We start from the raw sequence: 19,632 nt of genomic DNA on the forward strand, positions 1-19,632 counted from the left end.
AATTAAACTAACCCCATGGGCATATATGCAGCTTCATAATTGTTTACGTAGTCCAGATCAAAAAAGGGCTTTTGCAAGGCCACTTACTCAATTTTAAAAAATATGCTCTATGGATACCCCTCAGAGACATTATGTCTGTGCTATATACCCTGTTGGGAAAAGAAAACAAAGCAACCACAAGAAAGGCATGCATGGCCTGTGCCAGGGACTTACAATTGGACCTATCACAGGAAGACTGGGACCGGATTTACGGTAACATTTACAAAGGCTCAATATGCGTTTCGACCCCAGAAAACTACAAACTGTATTTCAGATGGTATAGAGTAACTTCTTTGCTCCATAAATTTGACCAGAGTATTTCTAACTCTTGTTGGCGATACCACCAAGCGATTAGTACACTCCTACACATCTGATGGGAGTGCCCAATGATACAGCCTTATTGGCTTCAGATACATTCAATCATTGCTCATGTGATGACCTACTCCCTGGACCTATGTCCCGTGCAATTCTTACTTCACCATTTGTCGCTTTCTACTGTTAACCGTGCAGGTTAACAGTAGAAATTAATTCCGTGATTCTTCTGCAGGGTTGGTTAGCCACCAGATCAGTGATATTCTGGCATTGGGACATAGGCGCATGGATCCGTCAAGAGACTGAGGGAGTCTGTCATATGCAGTCAGTACATTCACTGTACAGGCCTAGAGTGAAACTGGACAAACATCTCCACCTGAAATGAGGCAACCATGAGGCCCAAAACACTTGTGCAAAAACAGAAACATTGTTGGAGGGTCCAGACATGAGCTTGGAGGACCAACGCTCTTTCCCTGGAAAGAAACATTAAGGCTTGGGCCATGTCAAAGCGGTGGGGTGAATCTAACGTACACCTCTGTAGGCTGAGGTATTCCTCAGCCTACAGAGGTATCACCTCAGCCACCTTAAGCTCTTAAGTGTCTGTATTTTTTGCTGCATATTAGCTGCCAGGCCAGAATGAAGAGATTCTTCAACAGAAGATGATGATTTGAAGGGCCAAGAGCCATGGACAGGCCAAAGAGAAAAGTCACAAACTGGAAGTGCTGCTCGCCCGCCATAAATTGCAGGAAACACTGATGCAGGGGAAAAAATGGAAATATACAAATTCTGTATGCTTTCTCAATATTTATGGACAGGCCAAAGAAAAAAGCCACAAACTGGAATTGCTGTTCACCCACTGTAAATTGCAGGAATCACTGATTCAGGGGAAAAATGAGAATATGCAAATATTAATCCTTAATATTTATTAATGCTTGGAATTTTTCCTGCTGCAGCAATGCAATTAGAGACCACTACCTTTAGACCCACATAAAAGGTGTTAAGAACTTTCAAGTCTAGTTTGGAATGAATACCACAACTAGAGTTTGGAACAGTAAGTGAGTTTGAATAATTTCTGTGAAACCATTCCTCTGAGGGAACTGGTACAAGCAGTACCAAAAATCAAAGCTGTTGTAAGGCTGGAAGGCCCACAATCTCTTCAGGGAGTCGAGAAGGCTAGAGGGCATACAGCAGGGAGGCAATAGGGAGTAAAAACCCAGCCTATACCCTGGAACACCATGTCCCAAACCCATAGGTCTAAAATGTCCAGGCTGCTGAAAAAGTGTCACCCACTTGTAACAGTGGGGGTGTCCTTTCATTGCAAGACGGACTTGGCTGGCTGTGACATCCAGAATATGTGATGGAGCTGAGTGGAGCATTTGGCTTTTGAAATGAAGTACTAGGAGGGCTGTGGAAGAAACTCTTCCACAACCCTTCAGATTTAGTTTTTTTCTTACTGGATAAGAGTGTTTTTTCTGCTTGTGACTTCCTTAAAAAAACGTGTCTACTCTCCCTCATATGCAATCATTTGTAAGAACTTTTTTTTCACAAACTGCCTCTGCAGACCAGTTCTTCAATCACAAGATTCTGTCTATCTGTACTGAAATGAGAGCCAAGCAAGGATCACAGGCACAGGGAACCTGAAAATCTGTCTATGCAGTAGTGCAAGGCTATTGGGAGGAGTTTTGATTTGTGGAGTACTGAGGGATCCAGCAAGATTGTTCCAGGGTTGTACCCCATGCACTTAGTCAAGACTGCCAGAGTTTGGCAAACTACTAGACTACCATAGACACCACATGGGCCGTGAACAGCAAAAGGTACTCTTTAGTGAGAGATCTGGGATGTATTAGATCCCAGATCTCTCCTCTGTCCTCAAAAGCATCTGATCAAAGCAAGACTGGTTTGATCAGATTTTTTACAAGCTGTTGACGGCTTGTAAACATAAAACCGAAACCTGTACGTGCCTTTCCTCTATGAGTTGACAGGTCACAGCGGCCCTGGGCTCCCAGATTGTACTGGAGAGCATGGGAACAGTGGTGGGCATGGGTGGGAGGAGGAGCCCCCTTCTCTCAATGTTGAACAAATTGAGTGACTGTAGAGCCGCTTGGATCACTTCTACATGGAAGCCAATCGCCTGCTGTGAATTTTGATATCAGGATCAGTGCTGAAAACTGCAGCCATGCACTTGTTAGAACTACTTCAACCCAAGGACATACCAGTGAGTCCTAAGGGCCTGAAGTGGTTAAGAACTGCCTCAAATTTTTTTGTCCATTGGGCGTTTGAAGACTATGAAATCCTTAACGAAAACTTAAGGGACTTATTGAGGCAGGAAAAAGCCGGATCCTCCACAGGCACTTTCCATTTTTTGTGGTAGGCCCCTGCTGTGCAAACCACTGAGGAAATGTATACACTTTGACCATGGCAAGTTCTCGTACAGTACATGCTGTATTAGTGGGTGAACCAGAAACAAACTTACTAGGTTTTGGGAGCAAGTGGTTTGAACTTCAAACAAGAGTGCACCTTGTCCACCAAATTTAAATGGTTTGCTTCAGCTTAGGACAGATCGAGGAAGATTACCCATACTCCATGGAGGACTTCTTAGACTCCCTTAACGATTCTTCCCTCCTCATCAGGGTGGTGACGCTGCTGCACTGGATAAGCCATCAAATGGGTCAGCAGGGGACACGGACTGGCGACGCTTACACCTTGCTCATTCTGCAGTTTCTAGGAGAGCAGAGACTTTTCTCATCAGGTCTACCATAGAGGCTGAAATATTTTCTCCAGTTAAAGAGGAGGTATTAGGAGTACCCGAGGAGATATAAGGAGACTGAGGAGTGAAGAGGTCCAAAGACCCAGGTGTAGAGCATCTTGGCACTTATGCACAGTGTGTGCTGGCCTGCCAACTTGTCCCATGTTTTACTCATAACCTCGATCAGTGCAGAGACTGTTGCCACAGAGCAGAAGGGCTACACCTGTACTCTGTCCCACAATGGAAGCTGCTGGATGGATAACCCAGTGAAAGATGATGCACAGACCTGAGCCACAACTGGAGTACAGTAGCAGCTAGAGCTGTTGTGTGCCTGTCTGTTGTGCTCCACAGGATGCTCAGAGCCAGAGGGATGGCTGTGTATCAACTACAGAGGGCTGGACTATGCACACAGAAATGGCCACTGCACACCTGAATATGTCACAGGACTTGCAACAAAATATCCTTACTATGTGGAAAGAGGTGCACACTAGGCCATGGCTGTGACAAAATCACCATCCACCCCTATTTGTCCAAAGCAGAGATACAATGTCCAGCAATTAAGCCCAGGCTGCAGACAAGGAGGTACTGGGTGTGATGGGGATGAGGGGGAGCCACAGGGGAAAGGGCAAAGCACTGGACTCAACACACTGTAGTATTAGCACCTTTCTAAGGAATAGACCGATATATGGAAATTCCCCACTTCAGAACGGTCTTTAAGCACCGGAACGCCCAGGATATGGATTTCTACTATGCTGGACCTGTATAGCACTCTGCAGCTAACTAAATCATGCTCTAAGGTGTACTGAGGGTGAGCACCACATGCAGAATCCAGTCCAGGTAATGTTATAGGCCACCCTTATCCATTCCATGTGGCAGGGTTCAGATATGGTTCCATAGGTGCCTTCAATCTTGAAGCTGCAATCTTAGTGGCATTGATGCAGCCATGTGGAGAAAGGACTTCTCCATGTGAAGAACCAGACACACTCTTCAAACTTCCCTTGTAATCAAAATCATAAGCCAGAAAAGGTTGCTTATCACACAAGGAAACTAGCAAAAAACTAATGTTTGCATGAAGCGGGATGACTTATATATGGGCTATCCTAACAATTTTGTTTGCCAGTGTCTTCACCTGAAGGTGCCAGCATATACCCCATGGTCAAGACGTGTCCTGTACTGTACGATTAAGAAATCTGATATTATTTAAGCTTTGGCTAGCATATTTAAAAAAAGCCTTAAAAAGGGTACTAATGAGAATAACAGCATTTAGGTTTCTCAAGCCTACATTTCATGGAATGTCCAAAAAAAATTTCCTCACCTGATTATTACAGTTGCCAATTATAAGGGCATCAGCAAGCATCAACTGTCCCACCACCATACCCTGTTCCAGCACGGGTCCTGTACCATCCACCAGCCGATTGGAAATTATCACAATTGTGTTGTCATCATTTAAAATCATCACCGGGTCTGCCTGCCAGGAAAAGAAAAGTTATATACTTCAGAAACAAATCTTTAGCGATCAGAAAGTTAGATATTTGAGAATCACTCCTTATCATAATGATACTAAATATACAGTATAACAAAGAAAGACAGTTGAAGCAGCTGCTCAAAAGGGATTTTTTCGGGGGGGGGGGGGGGGGGGACGGACGGACATAGTTTCATAGTGTGGCTGAAAAAGACACTCGTTCATCTAGTTAAACCAGCAAGAAAAAGATATTGAAAACCCCTATATACACAATCCTATACCCACAGTTGATCCAGAGGAAGGCAAATACCCCAATAAAACATGATCCAGTTTGCTCTAGTAGGAAAAAAAATTCTTCCTGATCTGCCAGGAGACAAGCAGATATTCCCTGGATCAACTACTCTTTGTGTTATTACCTCTAAATGAAAATATCCAGTTATATTGTATGCATTTATTAACCCATCCAGGCCTTCAGGGAGTCCATTCTTTGTTTTTAAAGCTCTGACTGTGAAAAAGCCATTCCGTATGTGGAGGTTAAACGGAGCTCCCACCAAAAGGGGAAGTTCCGCTTTAAGGATTGGTCCCCTGCTCCCCGTTAAAGATTGGCACCTTTGGGGAGCGGGTACCCAAAATTGACAGGTACCAGCTTCTACTTCCACTGCGGTCGCCTAGGCAATCGTAGTGGAAGTTGTCCTCCCCCCCTCCCTCCCCTTAGTCTTCTGGGACACTTGACAGGTCCCAGAATACTACAAGACCATTCAAGAAGTGCAGCACTACTCGCGCATGTGCAGTGAGAACCTGGCTGTGAAGCTGCAAGCTGTCCCAGCCAGGTGCCCACATTAAAGATGCTGGAACCGGGAACACAGGGCAGCCGGTGAAACTGGCTGCGGGGGAGGCAGCGTGGGATCGAGGGACAGGTAAGTGTCTGTTTTTTAAAAGTCAGTAGCTACAGTTTGTGTAGCTGCTGACTTTTTTTATTCTTTCCCACTGGAACTTCGCTTTAAATCTCTTTTTCTCCAGACGTAAAGAGTGTCCTCCTTGTGTTCTGTAATAACCAGAAAGTGAATAACTGCATCAAGTTGGGGGAGGGGAGAAAAGATAAAGGATTGTTAATACCTAAATTGAAGAAATATATGAATGCCCTGGGTGGGGAGATGGAGATGAGGCAGGAATCTTTACAGGCCAATGTGGTGCTTATTCAAAAGGAAGGGAAGGATGCTTCTCAGTGCTCTAGTTATAGACCAATTTCACTTTTGAACATAGACACCAAGTTATATGCAAAGGTTTTAGCAAATAGGTTGAAAGATTTAATGCCAGAATGGATTCAGGGAGCCCAGGTGAGGTTTGTGCCAGGGAGGGAGGGTAGAGACAATGGGTTGAGAACTTTGTTGCTTATCCAAAAGGCTAGGAAGGGGAAAACTCCGGCAGTGGTGCTTTCGATTGATGTTGAAAAGGCATTCGATAGAGTAGATGGGAGCTTTATGATGGACACTCTGGAAACCCTAGGATTGGGCGTTAGAATGAGAGAGTGGATAGGAAAACTGTATAGAGAGCCCTCCGCGGTTATTGTAGTTAACGGAGAGAGGTCGGAATCTATTGGGATGTCAAATGGAACAAGAAGGGATGCCCACTGTCCCCAATGTTATATGTATTATCATTAAAACCTTTGCTAGCAACAATTAGGAAAAACATAGATATAAAAAGGAATACAGATAGGAAAAATTGAACATAGAGTGGCAGCCTTTGCGGATGACCTGTTGTTCTATGTGGGAAATCCTAGGATAACACTCCCAAATTTAATGAAGAGCTTAAAGGAGTATGGGGAACTATCAAATTTGAAGATCAACCCAACATAAACTGAGATCTTAAATGTAATTGTACCTAAAATCCTGTATAAATTTCAGATGATCCCAGTTACAATTCCGGAGGTTTTTTTCAAGGTAATAAAAAGATGTTAAGATATATATGGAAAAATAAAAAACCTAGAATATCTAATGATTGGTTGAGTAGAAATAAAGAGAGGGGAGGATTGGGAGTGCCAGATTTTAAGAGGTATTATAGAGCAGTAGTTCTAGCAAGAATTTATGACTGGACACACAATCCAGAGGGAAAAAGGTGGGTTAAGATTGAAAATTATTTAAGTGGAGTTGACTTGAGTAAAATCATATGGGTCCCAGTACAATACAGAGGATTAAAAGATATCACGAGTGTTTATACATTAAATGTTTTAAAGGTTTGGGATAAATTGCACAAGCTTATGAAATGGGATTTTAATTCACAATTAATTTCACTGAGGAACACAGAATATTTTCCTCCAGGTAGGGAGGAGAGCACAGGAAAATGGTTTAAAAAGGAGAATATTCAACTGAGGGATATTATGGAAGGGCAGGAATTGAGAACACTTAAGGATTTGAAAAGAGGATAAAAGGGAACTTTTTATTAAGATTGATGAGTGGGGATATCATCAATTAAAACACTTTGTTGGGAATCTTCCAAAACCTTTGAGAATGAGAAAGGATTGGAATTTGTTTGAGAGGCTGTTGGAATTACGTGGAGATGGGAAACGGGGCACAGCAAAAGTGTATAAGATTCTCACTGAGCTAGACACACACACAAAGTCAATGCACATAGTAAAATGGGAAAGGGATATAGGAATAGAGATAGATGAAGACAAACAAAGAAAAATATATAGACTAACACACAAGAATATAAGCATGAGAGAGGTGGAGGTAAACTATAAGTGTTTAACAAGATGGCACATTGCACCGAACGTTGAACATAAGATGAGTGGGGAGAATAAACCAGAGTGTTGGCAGGGGTGTGGAAAGATAGGTACGTTATATCATATATGGTGGGAGTGCCCAAAGATTCAAGGTTTCTGGGAGACAATAGTTCATTTGATTGGGATGGTCTCTGGGACAAAGATAGGTTTGGACCCAGAGTTGTGTCTACTACATAGTTCAGAGCTATCAGTGAATAAATACAAGGATTCGGGTATATGGTACTATCTGAATGTGGCAAAGGGTCTGATACCTAAGTTTTGGCATAGAAGAGGATTGGGTGGAAAGAGTGAACCAGATAAATAGGATGGAGAAATTGTATTATATGCAAGAAGACAAGATGGGGTTATATTATAGGAGGTGGGGAAAGTGGGTAGATTTTGTGTCCAAGGTGAAAAATATGAAGTAGTAGAGTGGGATAGCAGAAAGTACATATTATTTAGGAAAAAATTTAACGAGAAATGCAGAGTGGGTGGTTTTACTTGTGGGGGGAGGTTGGTTTTTTTGGGGAGGGTGGGGGTATTAGGGGGGGTGGGGGGTGAAGGGAATAAAGATAGTAAGGGAATAAAGATTGAAAGGGATATAATTAAGGGTTTGGATATATCAAAGTTTTGTATGTTATATGAGAGTAATGATGAGATTTGTATTTTATATGGAAAATGAATAAATATTTAAATTAAAAAAAAAAAAAAAAGGAGGTACAATGACATTCAGAGCTACTGATTTGTCCTCGTTAAGATGGAGGCTAGAAATGTGGGAGAAGGACTGCAACGTAGATAGCAGATACGGTAAGGAATTAACATATTGGGTTAAATATAGTAAGAGATTGTCTGCACATAAGCTGACCTTGTAGGGGCTATGACCAACAGATACACCATAGACATTGGGACTGAGTCTAATGAGGTGGGCTAAAGGCTCAGTGGCTAGGATAAACAGGACTGGGAATAAGCGAGATCCCTGCTGGGTACCCCTCTAGATAGGACAGGGAGTTCACATATTTGACACAAGCAGAGGGGCCGCTGTAAAGAGACTGCAAGCATTGAAAAGTTATTTCTGAAGCCTCATTTGCACAGTATATAGTGCAGATACTGGAAATGGTGTCAAGGCCTTTTGTATAATGACAAAAGCATGCCAGGTGGTCTGTAGCTGTGGAGTAGGTGCATCACATGAATTACCCCACATGTATTGTTCAAACCCTGTCTAGTCAAAACCAACTTGGTCTTTATGAATTAGAACAGTGAGAAAAGAATTCAACCTGGAAGCCAGTACTTTGGCCAGAAGCTTAATGTCAATGTTGAGTAAGTATATGGATCGAAAATAAGGGGATCTTCGCCAAGTTTGGGCAACATGGATACATGGGCTTTAAGTGACTTTTTGAGTGAAGATCAGAAGTTGACTTTAGGTGGTTAAATAAATTGGTAAAGTGTGAGGCCAAGATGTCTGCAAAAGTTTTGTAAAAGAGGGCTGTGATGCTGTCAGGCCCTATGACCTTTGAGGTTTTGGGGGTCTTGATGGCAAGGAGGATTTCATGAGTGGTGATTTCTGCATCCACCTTATCCCTCATGTCCCTAGGGAGCAAAGGGAAGGTGACATCTGCCAAGGTAAGGTCAGCCATTGGCAAGCATGGAGGACGATTTTTGTATACATCAGTAAATATGGTGCTGAAATGGTTGACCATAGTTTTGGGGTTCGCTGTGATTTTTAGGGAGAGCATTCAATAGACTGGCAAGCATGGAACCTGGTTTATTGGATTTAGCATAAAAATATTGTTTAGTCCATTCTATCTATTTTTCTGTTTTATCATTTAGCAGTATGTTGAACTCTTAAAAAATTCACTTGTTTGTGGAGAGAAGCCGACAGATGAGCTTTCCATTTGGATTCCAGAGGGGCAAGGGAAGAGAAAAGGGAAAAGGAATGGGGGGCTTAGGGATGAAGAAGGGAAAGAGAGAGAGAAAACGAGGAAGTGAAGAACATAACATTTGAGACAAAACTGCCAAGGCAGGGGGTGGTAATACACCAGAGCATCACTGTATGTGGGGGTCATTGGTGACACCCGGGAGCAAGGTGGACAAGTGAAGAATAGGTAGCCATAAATGTTATCAAGTGAAACAGAGTGCCTAACAGTAGAAACTCAAGTTAGATCAGCATTAATAAACAAACAATGAGGACCAAATTTTTGTTTTACAATTTTTCTGGAAAAGACAGGGAAAAAACGGTTTTGGGGTTTTTTTCCCCATGGCTTCAAAATTTCCAGAAATGTTTTCTCTCTAAATGTGTCAAAGCATTGGTTATGTGCTAAAAACAAGCAAGAAGCCAATAAAAAGTTAGGGGTCCCCCACCAGCCTTAAAACATCCCTGATAAGTGAATGAGGGGAGGGTAGGTGAGGCAGGAAAGGATGGGAGGGATGTGGAAGGAGAGGAGGGGAGGGGTAAAGAGACAATAGGGAGAGAGCTATGAGAGCAGACACAATAGAAGAATGGAGTACAATTGATTGGACATATAAGGCATGTAAGGAACTCCAGTGGCAGCATTCCTGAATATGGTGTATTAATTTCCTTGTGAGTGTTGGGAAGGTATTCCTTGATTTTCACAGCATTCAATAGCAAGTTAAAAAAAAAATCTTTCACCAATGTATGTTGCACTACTTAATACCTCATAATAACCCTTAAACCATAATTATTTTTTAAAATTACAAATCCCATTAAACAATTAATAGATACCTATTAAAAGTGATTTTGTGCCAACCAATCAAAAATTAGTGTGAAATCAATTGTAAATTAATAATCCTCAATAAAATACAATAAAATACAGCCGAATCATAATAATCAGCCGATAGAGGATATCTTCATTGACCCAAAAGGAAGGATCTCTGTATTTAATCAGAAAGAGCTCAAATCAAGCAGGTTCCAAGGAAGGTGAACCGCAAGCGTATATAGCGTATATAGCCTAATTGTAGGCATTTAAGGAGGTGAGCTTACATCTGCACTAATTGAAGGATTCACAAAAGTCACTGATTGAAGAGCAACAAGCACCGAGTCACAATTTGTTATAGATGTTGGGACTATTAATTTAGAAAGAATTTAATTATATTTCACATGAGTCACTAATTGAAGAGGAATAATCACTCAGTCACGTTTTGCATTGTATTTAGGATTATTAATTTATTATTGATTTAATGATATTAATTTTGTTTATATGATTATTTGGCACTAAAATCACTGTAATTAGATTTATAAATTTTATAAATTATTGGGATTTTAAATTAATTTAAGGGTAAAAAAAATCACTCAGTCACAAATTTTGTATTTTATTGAGGATTATTAATTTACAATTGATTTCACACTAATAATTTTTGATTGGTTGGCACAAAATCACTTTTAATAGGTATCTATTAATTGTTTAATGGGATTTGTAATTTTAAAAAATAATTAGGGTTTAAGGGTTATTATGAGGTATTAAGGAGCGCAACATACATTGGTGAAATATTTTGATACACAGTGGTAGTTATGTGTTTTATGTTGGCGATCCACTAGAATTGAGGTTTTTTGGGCTCGCAGGTTATATAAATTTATACATATTTAAAAAAAAAAATCTCTTCCTATATTTTTCCAGCTCCATTCCTTTTCCCTTTGGGGGGAAACCTGGTAGCAAAGTTCTGGAGTAGAAAAGCACAAGGCAAGCTAGGCCTCATTGGATTACGATAGGGTAGTACCCTAGAGTTCAAGGGAACAGAAATCAGCTGAAGGTAGGAGGGCACAAGCCCCTGGAAAGCAACCCCAAAACCCCTACACCAAGAGGTCAAGGAGAAGTGAAAATATGGGAGTAGTTCTTTTGGTAGGTAAACAAAAGTTTAAATGGGAAACCCCATTTGTATTTCAGTCCTTTATCCTGAAGTACAGCGAGAAAGGGCTTTAAAGCCTTGCATTTTTTTTAACAGTTTGAGGTGCTAGGTCGCCAAAGATTTGCTAGCTGCAGGTCTGGAAAGTCAGATCTCTTTTGTTCCATGCGGCCTGCATGACTGCCTCCTTGGTCCTGTAGAAGGTGGTATTAACATCTAACTGCGCTATAGCCGAATGATGGCTACAGTGCAGTTGTGCAGTTCTGGGATGGCATCATATGACGTCCTCCCAGAAAGTGCCCTTCCGCGAACTCGGTGATCTCCGTGGTCACTGTGTCCTACGAACACAGCTGATCACATGATGAGGTAAAAGGCCATTCACAGTGGCTTTTTACCACATGATCACCTGTTTCCAATGACACAGCAGATCACAGAGTAAATACAGTTGTCGCAGCGAGAGGAAAGTTCTGCAGACAACCGGCAAATGTGACAGAACAGATCAGTGCCCTGCAGTGCCTCCCACCAGAGCCCAGCAGTGCCACCCACCAGTGCCCAGCAGTGCCACCCACCAGTGCCACCCATCAGTGCTGTACAAGCAGTTGCGGCCAGCAGTGCTGCCAGTCAGTGCCGTCAGTCAGCACCACCCATCAGTGCCACCTATCCGTGCCCATCATTGCTGCATATCAGTGCATCATCATTGCCTCCTCATCAATGCCCACCAGTGATGCCTCATCAGTGCAGCCTCATCAACAAACATCAGTGAAGGAGAAAAATTACCTGTTTGCAAAATTTTATAATAGAAACAAAGAAAAACTTTTTTTTTTCAATTTTTTTGCTCTATTTTTGTTAATAGTGCAAAAAAATAAAACACCCAGTGATGATTAAATACCACAAAAAGATTTTCCCTAAAAAACATGGCGGTTTGGGACTTCCTAATCTGACTTATTTTCAGGCGGCTCAGATAGCACAGCTCTCTTGTACTACCGCTGGGGGTTATGTTCCCCAGTGGGTTGGCATTGAGGCCTTATCTTGCCGTCCCTATGCTATTGGCTCTCTCATGTGGCTTCCTAGTCGGCTGCGTCCTCCTATCCTTTGCCCTACGTAATCCTATTCTTTAATGGTCTGGGATAGATGGAGGGCCCGCAAACCTCTTTTTTCCCTACATACCCCTCTTGCTCCAGTCTTTTGTAACCCTGAGTTTATTCCTGGTCTAACACCATCTGTGTTTCAATGGTGGATCAATAAGGGTTTTTTGCATATTGGGGACTATTTGGATGGACTTCGTCCTCGTTCTCTCCAATATTTTTCGGACAAAATGCCAGATGCCCTCCAATGAATTGTTTCGATACCATCAAATTATATCTTTTATCACCAGTAAACTCAAATTACTTGTAGAACCCCTCTAGAAATCTCCTGTGGGGCTATTGGGATGGTGAAAGGTCGTTTATCTAATATTTATGCTTCCCTTGTTGATCCACTTATTAAGCTTTCCTATATGATTCAGTGGGAAAGGGATTTGAACAGCTCTCTAAATCTGGACACTTGGCAGACTACAGCCAATGATCTATCTAAAATTTCGATTAATACTACTCTTATTGAATCTAATTATAAAACACTTCTTCGCTGGTACTTAGTTCCTACACGTCTTGCTAAAATGTACCCATCTGTGTCACCCAGTTGTTTTCGACACTGCGGACAAAAGGGCACTATGCTCCACATATGGTGGAAATGTCCTGTGGTTAATAGATTTTGGATCTGAATATTTAACTTCATTTATTCGGTAACGGGAATTAATATTCATAGATCACCGGAAGTAGCCTTATTTCATCTGTTGCCCACTGATATTCCCAAGAAATCAGTTAAATTAATTCTTTATCTTTTGTTGGTGGCACAAATTACTATAGCTAGACGTTAGAGACAGTCAACAATTCCGCTAGACTTGGTCAAACAGAAACGTATTTGGATTATGATTAATAATATACTTACTAGTATCGTTAACAATAATACTTCTAAATTTGAGTATACATGGGAATCATCGATTAGGTATATCTCTATTATTTAAGGGACCTATGGCTGGCCCTCTTTCTTTCTTTTTCTTTCTTTCTTCTTTCCTTCTTTCTTCTCTCCTTTTTTTTCGATCTATTCTTTATCCTCTTCTTCGACTCTTTTTGTTTATTTTTTTCGGTCTCCTTATTTTTGTTAGTTAGTTATATGATACTGCCCATGCCTACTGACTGATGGAATATTTGCTACCCTACTGTAGTTTTGTTTTGTTTACAACATCATTGGTTGATGTATTCTTATGTGCCTATATATTCCATGAATTTGATTGTTTGCCACAACTCACCATGCTGGTGGGCTATGCTTTCTCTTTTTCTGTATACTGCTTATAACAGATTTTCAATAAAAATATTGAAATATAAATACCACCAAAAAAAGCTCTATTTGTTTGAAAAAAAAAAAAATGATAAAAATTTCATATGGGTACAGTGTTGCATGATCGCACAATTGTCATTCAAAGTGCGACAGTGCTGAAAGCTGAAAATTGGCCTGGGCACAAAGAGGGTAAAAGTGGCTAACTAATGAATATATCCCGGGGGACCTTTTTGGGCTTTTTGGGCCTAGGACTCTATGCATCCTGTTGAACTCCAAGCGTTCAATAGGGGTACCAGAGATCAGCTCTTGGAGTAAAGCTGTGACCGTGGAAGTGAGGTCTACATGTTCTGGTATACCCCGGATCCCGAAATTGACCCTTCTGTTACGGTTTTCTAGATCTTACGCCTTGTTAAGAGCGTCAGTGAGGCCAGCTTTTAGTAAATCAAGTTTTCGCTCCTGGGTATTGACAGTGGTCACAGTATTATCTAATTTCTCTTCCAGGTCATGAATCCATGTGCCACATAGTCTAATCTCCCTGGAGAGTGTATTAGATAATTGCTGACTTACAGCTCCCTTTGTAATAAGAGCTTGAATTTTTGTAGTAAGGCAGCATCCCGGCAGAGTTGAATACCTGTCATGGCCATGGAGCTGTCGTTTGAGGAGCTGTTCTGCTGATTCAGCATGTCAGGGGAGGAGATCTCTGTCTTGGCTGAAATGGTTGCTATCATGGATGTAGAGCAGTTAGTTGGCAGAGCTGCAGAGATCCTCACACCAGCATGAGAGGGGTCAGAAATTTTCCCTATCTGCTGCCCGAGAACTCCAGAGCCAGCAGGTAATGAAAGTGGCGAGCGGTAGAGGCTAAATATAGTACAGCAGCTGCCGATGCTAGTGAACAGTGCAGAGCCGAGTTAATGTGTGGCCATTTTTGTGGCTGCTCATGAGTGCCCCCCATATGTTACCAAAAATTGGGTATTATAATGTATTTTGTGTTGTAAAATTCATTAAAGTGTGTTCTTTCCAAAAAATTGTGTTTGAAAAACTGCTGCGCAGATACCATGTGACATAAGAAATTGCAACACCCACCATTTTATTCTCTAGGGTCTCTTCTTTAAAGGATATGTTCACCTTTGGGAATAGGTTACATGTTTCACCAGTTTTTAGGGTGGAACAAGTAACATGTTGCCATAGCAGCAGCCGCCGCCCCTCCCTCTGACAGATAGTACAGCTAGAATTCTACCAGTGCGATCTGTCAAACTTCTGTGAATGAATGAGCTACAAGTCCCGACAGCCTTAGCAGCTGTTGGCTTGTAGTTTTCAAAGAACTACCACAACGCTGTGGAGCACCGTGGTAGTTCATTGAAACTCGTACATCTTGTAAGGCAAGCAGATATTCTGAATGGTCTGCAGGAGACCTGCATGGCATCAGCGATGTACTAATTGCTGGTGCAATGCTTTCCAGGCTCCTGTAGACAAAAATAATAAATGCACATTTCTTTACCTACAAAAAAATGTGCATTTATTATTTTTATCTAAAAGGTGAACTTATCCTTAAAAATACATAAACATGTGGGGGGTTTTGTTGTCTATATCACAGCAGTACCCAGCAATCTGTTGTCTTATATCATGTGGAGGATGATGACAAGTGTATTTATAAATGTATTTTCCCTCAGCAACAAGTCCAATAGTTCTTTTCCAGAGAGAGATTTAATGGGCTCAGAAACAAACCATAAGACAGAGGTACAGATAAGGCAGATGACAGGGTACTTAGAATATTCATGGAATTATCAGACACCTTCAGAGGACCCACTTTCTCCTGTCACAGCTTAACGAAAAGAACATTCCCTAATATAAACATTTTTCCCATTCAGTAAAATGACAAGAACTCTGATTGGCCACTTTTAGTAGCCCCTTTGATCTTCTGGGTGACAGGTAATGCCTTTTGGCTTTGGATAGCTGCAGTCGTAAATTCTAATCAAAGTTGTCTAGATATTTCCTAAACTGCATTCTTTTACCATTAATTAGATAAACAAGTTATCCCTTGAAGAGTGCTATTTACCATACTTAATACACATTTTCATGTTATTAGACAGTAAATGCTGGCCAAGTCCTTTCAAGTCTGACTGAGAAATCTGCATTTTATCACCCTTGCAAGTTGCAAATTACCTCCTTTGAAATGTTACAAGTTGGCCCATAAGTGCCAAGGTAATCTTGCATAAAATTACCATACCAAAGAGTCTGTTGTGTAAAATACACCTACCTCAGTCAGATGCTAGCCTGGTCAATAACGTGAATGCACACCATACATACAGTATATATATATATATATATTTATAATCAGAATTGATTAACAAACCTATACCAAACAAACCAACCTATATTATCAGCTAGAAGGGTGCATTGTGGCTTGAGGTATTGAATGTTTTACAATGGCTCGTATAAAATATGAAATTGAAACTGGCTACATCTCTCTTCACCAGTCTCTAAAATATCCCCATGAATCAGTTATTAGATAACATAACTTTAGGATTTGCAAACAACAATGGCCCATATTGCTGTAAGGCCTTATTTCATGGCTGAGGTTTCTTCAGTATATCACACCAAGATGTTGAGTATTGCGTAATGAGAAGCTGATGTCACAGTCCAGTCCTGTGTTTGACTTTGTTACATGAGTAACTTTTCACTATCCCACTGAAAGTAATGCTTAGTCCATTGAAAGTAATTGCCCAAATCCACATTAACAAGGATGTGCAATTCATATCACCCAACGACCGGGACATGTAGTTCCGAGCACTGGGCAGGTAGTTTTTTTTGCATCCACACAGCCCACAGTGCCAGCCACCACCCCCCTGATTGCTATGTGTCCCAGACTCTGCTTGCCCATCTGTGGGCCCGGGACTGGTCCAGTGGGTGCCGGCAGTATGTCGAGATGCAGGTATAGAAGAGGGAGGAGAGTGGACACGTCCGCTCCCCTCCCCTTCTTCTCCTGACCCGGAAGTGATGTGATGTCACTTCCGGGTCCCCATTGACAGATTCCCGGTCATCGAGGCCAGGAAAGAATGTAGCGCGGTGCGATGTGCACTGCATTACATTCAGTGGAACACAGGGAAGACATGCAGGGTATTTTAGACCCTGGATGTCTCAAAAAAAGAGAACTTGCACCAAAACATTATCACATAGGGACTTTTCGTGCCCTATGTGATAAAAAAAAAAAACGTTAAGTAATTTTTTTTTTTTAAATTTGTAAGAAATGTAAGTTACACCCAAGCACATAACCCCCCCAAAATTATCAAGGGCCCCACCCACACATATATGCACACACAAATGTAAGAGAAGCCCTAGGGCGCCTACACATGAAAGCAACGGCTGCGATACATATCGCTGCGCATGCCAGAATGAGAGCAATAATTCTAGCACCAGACCTCCTCCATAATGCTAAACTGATGACCTATAAGGGTCTTTAAAGGCATCACCAAGAGAAAGTACAGGGTATTAAAGTTTGCTGCCGTTTCACGAACGCATGCACATTTAAGGTTTGACATGTTGGATATCAATTTACTCAATGCAATCTTGTCTTTTATATTTTACAAATAAATATGATTATTTTTTTGTGGCCTAAAATTAACTTAAGTGTATTTTTTACTGAAATGTTGTGTTTCCTAGACTGTTGTGATAACATTGTGTGACATAAAAATTTGGAACTACCACTATTTTATTCTCTAGGGCGGGTGTCGGCAACCCGCGGCTCCAGAGCCGCATGCGGCTCTTTTTCACCTTGGCTGCGGCTCCGGAGCACACTGCCCACCAGGTGACAGGCAATAGGGCAGCAATGGGCAAACTACGTCCCGGCGGACCTTTTAATCCGGTCCGCGGAGCTAGGCTCCCGCTAGGCTCCTCTCACAGTCCGCCCTGAAGACCGGTGTAGCATGAAAATCTGTCTCCTATGAGGATCTGTCCCCCTCGACGTATCTGCGCATGTGCCGGAGATCGCCGATCGGCTGCTAATGCCTGAAACTGGCACATGCGCAGATACGTCGAGGGGGACAGATCCTCATAGGAGACAGATTTTCATGCTACGGGAACACGGCGAGAGGAACGCGCGGAGCAAAGGTAAGTGAATTGACACAGGGGGGACTTGGGGACTTAATATGGGGGATGAATTACTATAGGGGGGATGAATTACTATATGGGGGATGAATTACTATGGGGGGTGAATTACTATGGGGGATGAATTACTATATGGGGGATGAATTACTATATGGGGGATGAATTACTATGGGTGACGAATTACTATATGGGGGACGAATTACTATGGGGGACGAATAACTATATGGGGGACGAATTACTATATGGGGGATTAATTACTATATGGGGGATTAATTACTATATGGGGGATTAATTACTATGCTTACTATGGGGGAATATTACTATACTTACTATGGATGACACATACACATCATTCATCTACTCTTGGTCCGGCCCCCGGGTCCAATATATGAACCCATTGTGGCCCTCAAGTCAAAAAGTTTGCCCACCCCTGCAATAGGGTCTTCTGTGTGCCGGGCGCCCGCTCCCCTCCCTCCTCTCGGGCGGCCGCCCCAAAAGTCAGGACTCTGCAGCTAGCCCAGCAATGGGCAAACTACGGCCCGGCGGACCTTTTAATCCGGCCCGCGGAGTGTGGCAGACATTGGCTGTCAGGATGTAGGCGGGGCAGCGTGACGAACTCCTCTCCTCTCACAGTCCGCCCTGAAGACCGGAACGGCGCGGGAACACGGCGAGAGGAACGTGCGGAGCAAAGGTAAGTGAATTGACACAATATGGGAAATGAATTTACTATAGGGGGGATGAATTACTATATGGGGGATGAATTACTATATGGGGGATGAATTACTATGTGGGGGATGAATTACTATGTGGGGGATGAATTACTATGGGGGATGAATTACTATATGGGGGATGAATTACTATATGGGGGATGAATTACTATAGGGGGATGTATTTTCAGTTTTAAAAATGTGGCTCTCAAAATAAATTTCAATTGTGGTTTTGGCGAGATTTGGCTCAGTTGAAAAAAAAGGTTGCCCACCACTGACCTAAGGCTATGATTGTGATTATGACGATACACTGTGGCCCCGATTAACCCTTTCCTTACTGGGCCCTTAAACCCCCTTCATGACCAGAGCGCTTTTTGCAATATATGCAGTGTCGGATTTGTTTTAAATGTTGCAATGGTTTTGCGGCTCCCAGTCTTTTTTTCCCTCTCGGAAACGGGTCCAAGTGGCTCTTTATGTCTTAAAGGTTGCAGACCCCTGCTCTAGGGTGTTTGCTTTCAGAAAATATACAATGTTTGGGAGTTTTCTGTAATCTTCAGGCCTTAAATAATTTTTTAAATGTGTGCAAAAAAATTCAAGAACGGCTCTGGCAGCAAAGGGGATAAAGGATAAGCCCGACACTCCCCTTTCCTAACGAGCAGCCAATCGGTGCTCATTACACTGCAAGGTCTCTCCCCTTGAGATATACAGTGCAATGTTAACAATATAAACTTTTGAGTCGCCATAAAGCCTGTTTCATTTTTAAAAGCCACAGACATTCCATAAAGCACCTCAGATTTAAATACATTTTTGGTTAATTGTTTTTTTTTTTTATCACGACAAGTAGATTGCCATGAGGGACAAATAGATTGGGACCCAAATTTAGTCCCCGCACAAGTAGTTTTTTCAAAAATGTCCACACCCCTGATATAAATCCAGATTTTTTTCCATTCAAGTCTCAGGGGTTTTCTTTTTTTAACGATGAATTGTTCGATTATATCAATCTTCATCACGTAAAACTTCTGCCAACAGTGATTTGCTTTCATCATTTTGCTGTAGGCCGATTCCACATTGCCTTCAATAAAGTAGTTACTCTGATCATTCCGTGCATAATTCCACTGAACCCCAAGATGGTTTAGGTAGTATCATCTTGACATTAATGCTTATCAGATCATCTGTCCAGACAAAGCAGCAGAAATAGTTCTTGCCAGTATCCTCGCCATGAAAGTAGAAAGTTCTTTACATCCATATGTGTCATAGCCTTAAGCAT

The 19,632-nt window shown here is 41.8% G+C and overlaps 1 protein-coding gene across 15 annotated transcripts in view; it reads right to left on the reverse strand.

Moving 5' to 3' along the window:
- Nucleotides 1-19,632, reverse strand: part of SCAI (suppressor of cancer cell invasion) — a 1,319,466-nt gene that overhangs the window by 758,016 nt on the left and 541,818 nt on the right. For all 15 annotated transcript variants that reach the window (XR_016307572.1, XR_016307574.1, XR_016307571.1 and 12 more), the window contains exon 8: nt 4,413-4,565. Coding sequence is in view for 10 of the 15 variants with exons in the window: in XM_089658464.1 (XP_089514590.1) it covers nt 4,413-4,565 (153 nt within the window). In the remaining 5 variants the exon portion in view is untranslated. The remainder of the gene's footprint in view (nt 1-4,412; nt 4,566-19,632) is intronic.

This window comes from Staurois parvus, unplaced genomic scaffold (genome assembly GCF_062004578.1).
Source record: "Staurois parvus isolate SC_StPar_1 unplaced genomic scaffold, SC_StPar_1.0 ptg001072l, whole genome shotgun sequence".
Taxonomy (NCBI): domain Eukaryota; kingdom Metazoa; phylum Chordata; class Amphibia; order Anura; family Ranidae; genus Staurois; species Staurois parvus.